We start from the raw sequence: 6,000 nt of genomic DNA, 5'->3' as shown, positions 1-6,000 counted from the left end.
ATACTAAGAGAAAATGAAAAAAAAGAAAGAAAATGAGTAAAGGGCAGAGGCAGGGCCATCTTTTCCATTGGGCACGATGGGCAGCTGCCCGGGGGCCCCACGGGCAAGGGGGCCCCATAGGCACGGCTCTTAATGACAATAAATAATCCTGCAAAAGAAAAAAACCTGCAAAAAAAACCTTCAAGGGTCACTGAGCAAGTACATCTATCTATCTCTATATATCGATATCTGTATCTGTATATATCTATATATGGGCCCGGGGGCCCATAATGTTGTTAAGATGGCCCTAGGCAGAGGGAGTGCAAAGGTTAGTAATACAAAGGGGCTGGATACTGGCCTTTAATGGGCTCTCTTACCCTTTTTACTGCCAGCGATGGGAGAACATTTGTAGAGAATCTGTTACTGAGAAAGAAAACTGTGTCCTCCATCTCATCGCTGACAGAAAAATCTGACCAGCAGTGCTCTGGAACGCGCTCACGTGACTGCGGGCGTGCATGCGACCTAACATGCACGCTATTCGCACACCACTCCGTTTCTGGCATGGGAAGTGAAAACTCTTTAATTTCCTCTGCCACAGCGTATTCGGGAGGCTTGCTGCCTAACCCACCTGCTGTTGCTAGGTGGCAAGCCTAGCAACAGCAGGTGTGTTGAGCCCGGCAAATTCCTGTTACATGGCCACTGATAGGCTCTACGGGCTAGATTTACTAAGCTGCGGGTTTGAAAAAGTGGGGATGTTGCCTATAGCAACCAATCAGATTCTAGCTGTCATTTTGTAGAAGGTACTAAATAAATGAAAGCTAGAATCTGATTGGTTGCCATAGGCGACATCCCCACTTTTTCAAACCTGCAGGTTAGTAAATCTAGCGTTATATGTTGTTAATGCTGCAGCTTATATGAACAGCAGAGGTGTGCAGGATGAATGGTAACAAGCCCTTCAGTATTTTCAATGTGATTTGGAAGGTGCAAATTCTGCTAAAGTTCTGCTGCACAAGCCCTTAAACTATTTTTTTTTTTTCTTTTCCCACATTTTAATGGATTAGTGTGGCACTGTCCCTAACAGACACTTCAGGTGTGAACTCACTAAGCCAGCTAGAAATCTAACTTGCAAATCCAGTTCTGCCTGTGATTTTAATTGTATATTAGTTTATAAATTGCTATATTGTGTTGATCAGTTCTAACTGACAAGTATAGGGAAGGAGAGGAACAGTACACAGTAGTTTGCATGTTCACGTCTTCAGCTGGAATGTTTTTCCTCAGTCTTCAGAAAAACAAGGAAGTGCCCTCCCCCTTCTCAGGTGCATATAATCAGGTAGTGCTATGGGCTAGAGCAGGTGAAAGCTGTCTGTCTGTTACCATGTACCTGAGGAAGCTGCTCCTGAGCCTGGGCATCCTATGCCTCATTGCTGGAGGCAGATCAGAGCCGTAAGTAAGGTGTTATTCTGATAACTGACAGACCATATGCTGCAGGCTTGGGCTGTCCAACTAAGACTTCTAGCAAACCACAATGCTCTGGGAGTTGTAGTACCACAGCCTGATAGGCATAAGTTGTACACATCTCATATACCAGTTATTCTAATAATAGGGACATTATAGAAAACCATGGGGTTTGTTGTTCTCATGCTGTGCCATTGAATGCTTTATGAGGTTCTCTTAAATTTCATGTTTTCTGGCTGTCTTCACAAAAATACAGGTGCTTTAACCAATTTGCTATGCTCACCTCGGCTAATAATGGAGTAACCTGTGTTCCAGAAATGCATAGCAGATTATTGGTGAGGTTTGTATACATCTGGTCATTCAGATGAGGTCAGAGGGATTACTGTATGCACTACTGAGGCTGATATGTTACTTACTGGGTGATACTTACGTTTTTTGTTTTGAGAGTTACCACCACCATAAAGTGAGTTAGGGGTAGCTTTACTAAAAAGTTAAAGTGGAGGTGTTTCCCATAGCAACCAATCAGATTCTAGCTGTCATTTCTTTTTTTTAAAAAAATAGAAAAAATAGCTAGTGTGGTTGCTATGGGTAACATCACCTCTTCCTTTTTAGAAGGTCTTAACAGATGTACCACTTAAGGGACTTTTTTTTTTATTTTTTTTATTTTTTTTTAGGGTAAGCGGTGTAGCAAGCCTTTTTACTGAGATATGTGTTTACATAACTTTGCAACCCTTAACATTGCTGAGTACTGTCTGAAATCCCTGTGTTTCCACATTATTTCTAAAATGGTAAATGTCCTACACTAAATCATTATTCCCTGTGTATGTATATAATAAAAATTTCACCTTCTTAAGGTTGCAAGCTCTATAACTAACTATTTATTTTTGCTACATTTTTTACTTGCATTGTTATAATACAATAGCCTGGGCAGACTGCTGCCAATTAATCTTATGTCTATTTTTAGGTGATGGCATATAGTCATGTGAATTGGAAACCAATTAAATTGCATTCAGTCTTGTTGAAAATAGAAAGCTAGAAAAAAGGGAAAAAAAAAAACCCTCCACATTATTATATACTTGCATATAATACAACTTGGCTGCACAGTATTTTTGTAAGCGAAGTATTATGACTTCTTGCTTATGTGGCATTAACTGATGCATGAGCGGAAATAATAATTGTGTAAGGTGATGATGGGAGATGAGACATTGTGCTTTATAGGAGACGCCAGCAGTCTGGTAATTACTGGTTTATAAAACAAAACTGTTTATCAAAAACAAATTATTTTAAAGTGGTACTTGTACATTTATTTTCTGCCTTTTTGGTTAAGATCAAGTGTAGATACCCATGTATGCAGAAGTGCTTAAAGGTGCTCTCTGTAGGTGATGGGCCTGTATTTGATCCTCTGGCCAAAAGGCCTTTTGCTTAAAGCCCCAGGTGCAGCATGCCCCCGGCAATACTTTAATTATTTATTTATTTTTGCCCAGACCTTATGGCTGGGCAGGTGAAAGTGTTATACATTCCAACAGTATGGCTGGGGCCTTCTGCATTTTAATTTTTTTTTTATTTTGTACCGATTTTACACCAGCACTTATTTTGCACATTTGTTTTTGCTTTATATGTGGGTATGCCATTTATTTAGGAGGGGTTAGGGTGAGACCCAGAGGAGAATAGAACCACCGGAGCCTTGCAGCTGAGGTGGGCCTGAAGACCCTTGCCCCCTGAGGGACATTATGGCTCTGAGGGGCGGGGATGTTAAGGGACCCCTCCCCTGTGCTATTGCTTTTTATTTATAGGCACCTCAAGATTTATGCAGTGCCGTACAGAATACATACAGTGGACCATACAGGGTAAAACCATGCAGAGCACTAAACAAATGCCAGGACTCCCAAATCTCCAAGCATAGCTAGTACATTGAAGTTGGAGCAGACGAAAAGGTGTATAGACGAGAGGGCAGATGGCCCTGTTTATAAGAGCTTACATCCTGAAGGGAAGGGCAAACAGACAGCAGGCACAATGTGGTGTCTGTGGAGTGGATCTAGCGCAAAGGCGTGCGTAACGGGCAGGGGAGAGAGAGGTGAGGATATCAAGCGTGGAGAGATGGGTGGATGGCTGGTAGGCTTTAAGGAACAGATGATGTTTAAGTGCCCATTTGAAGGTGCATAGATTGGGGTACAGTCTGGTAGAGTGTGGGAGATCCTTCCAATGGAGGGGGGGGGCAGCCCGGGAAAAGTCTTGGATTCTGGAGTTGGGAGTGAGTCTGAGAGTGGAGGAGAGGTGACTGTCATTGGCCGATCACATAAAATGGGAGGGGGTGTGAATTGAGGAGGTTGGAAATATATGGGGTAGTGGAATTGGCAAAGTCCTTGTGGGTGAGAAAGTTGGGAAGGGGAGCCAGTGTGAGGCAAGGTAGCGCGGGGAGGAGAAGTCTCGCAGTGGGGGTGATTTGGCAGCTGGGGAGGCCGGTGAGGAGAAGATTACTAATGATAGAATCTAAAGAGCTTTTCAGCAAATAATGTATGTTCTAGCTTAATAAATGTTTGTTTCGTAGAGAAGTGTTATAATCACGATGTAAGACCCTGCCTAACATTCTAATTCTGTTTGGCCCTGGGAATATTTTGGGAGAATGGTTTTAGCTTTTTCAGGCATGAAAACTTAAGTCCATTTTAATAATCTCGGTAGCGCTGACCATGTGTGGAGCAATTACGTCTGGCAATTTGGTTGTCTTTGACCGATTAATCCCAATATAATCTATTTGATCCAGTCCTGTAGGATTTAACTGTGTGTACTGCATTTGCTGTGTGCACATTCATCGATTTGAAGCCCTGAAAGTGGTCCATTGCAATATATTCAGATTTGTCTAACAACTAGGTAACCCCACTTCAATGCTGGTGTCTTGTTGTTTTATGCTCTTATTCAGTTGGCCCCAAAGTACAATTGGTGGCTTGTTTGTTTTTTTTTTGTTTTTTTTGGGTTTGTTTTACCTACAAAACAGGGACCTAATACACTGGCTATTGTGGTCTCCTAAGCTACACAATGAATAAACTCTGGGACATCACTTGTTAGGCCATAGACTTTGTGTTTTTGTGTTTTATGTTCTGTCGGAGCCTTTTAGAGTTTTATTTAGTTCTGTAACTTCTCTACTCGTTTAGATGTAATAATACATTCCTGGGCATAAAATCAGAAGATGACAAGTGAAAACAAAAATGTATCGCTTTCGTGTTCACAAAGACCCTTTTTCTACCCATAGGTAGATATGGATATTTAATTGTTCCTTTGATGTTGTGCCCTTATAATTATAAGTTGAGTAACTGCTGAGATTTGAGTAGTGAGGATTGATGGGGTGCAGGACTGATGATGGAATCCTCTTGTAGAATTCCAGTAAACAAGATGGAATGTGTGATATCTCTAATGGGGGCTGTTATCAAGGGGGGCACATGAAAGATATAAAATTCTGCATTATGTGTACTGCCACTTATCACATACCTGGCCCTCACATAGCCAAAAATATTCCTTTTTTTTGCAAAAAATAACAAAGTGGTTCTTTTCATTATGGAAATGAAAGATGTGCAAAAACTGTCAGCTTCTTCAGTTTGATGGGAAAGGACTGGGCTCCTAAGAGTGCATTTAGGTGTAAAATTTGTGCCAATCCACAGCAACCAATCAGATATCTTTGATTGACAGACTTGAGCTAGACAAAAAATAATTGCTGTGGTTCAGTACAAATTATGTGCCTTAATGTTAATTTAGTAACTTCTCTACTATTTGTACGGTGAAAGAGGGTAATGTTAAATGAGGTCAGCACAGGGTGTATCAGTGTTTTCTCTTTTATATTTGGGTTAACAAGATATGGAATGCATTTCTTCTAAGATGGTCAATTTTAATATTTTAAGTAAAAGGTACAGTGGCATGAATCTGCAAAGGTAACGTCACTGGAGCAATCTAAGGCCCTCTGCAGCAGATGGTCAATGCAGTGGAGACCACAGTTGTGTGAGCTCATATACAGGCAAACTTTGGTTCCTAACAAATATAGATAGAATTCTCCGCGTTGTGACACTGAAGTCTAAATAATGACTGGATGTACGTCTGGTATCCTGCAGCTGAAAAGAACCTGTGGGTTCTGAGAAAACCGCTAAATAGGAATGAAAACTGGCGCTGAGGCAAAAGACCACACCTAAAGTAACTGAGTCCCATGTGGTTGATAAAAATATCACATTTAATAAACAAAACACAAAAATAAATAACAATATGCCATATCGTATATCAGTGCACTGATAATACCATTACCACTCATATGGATATCATATAAATACATAAAATGGATGATGGATCTTAGATCTGTAATGTTCAGGATAAAAAAATCTGTCTCACTAGGCAGATATGTCATCAATATTAAAAATGGGATGGAATGAATGTAGAGCATATAGACCCAGATTAAGAAGTTCCAGGATGTAAAGTGGAAAATATACTAGGTATCGATTTGATACACAGGTTCCGGCAATTGTACAAGTAGTATATATTTCCAGTATGTAGAGGGTAAAAATAGAGGTTTGTCAGAGGGTATTTGTT

The 6,000-nt window shown here is 40.6% G+C and overlaps 1 protein-coding gene across 1 annotated transcript in view; it reads left to right on the top strand.

The window, feature by feature from the left end:
* The first annotated feature begins 1,316 nt into the window (after positions 1–1,316).
* The window catches only part of LOC142160852 (ovostatin-like), a 69,209-nt gene continuing 64,525 nt past the window's right edge, over positions 1,317–6,000 (top strand). Inside the window, exon 1 of the mRNA XM_075215884.1 lies at positions 1,317–1,422. Coding sequence (XP_075071985.1) covers positions 1,355–1,422 — 68 coding nt within the window. The 5' untranslated portion in view covers positions 1,317–1,354. The remainder of the gene's footprint in view (positions 1,423–6,000) is intronic.

This window comes from Mixophyes fleayi, chromosome 6 (assembly GCF_038048845.1).
Source record: "Mixophyes fleayi isolate aMixFle1 chromosome 6, aMixFle1.hap1, whole genome shotgun sequence".
Classification (NCBI taxonomy): domain Eukaryota; kingdom Metazoa; phylum Chordata; class Amphibia; order Anura; family Limnodynastidae; genus Mixophyes; species Mixophyes fleayi.
This window is presented reverse-complemented; position numbering and strand designations above follow the sequence as displayed.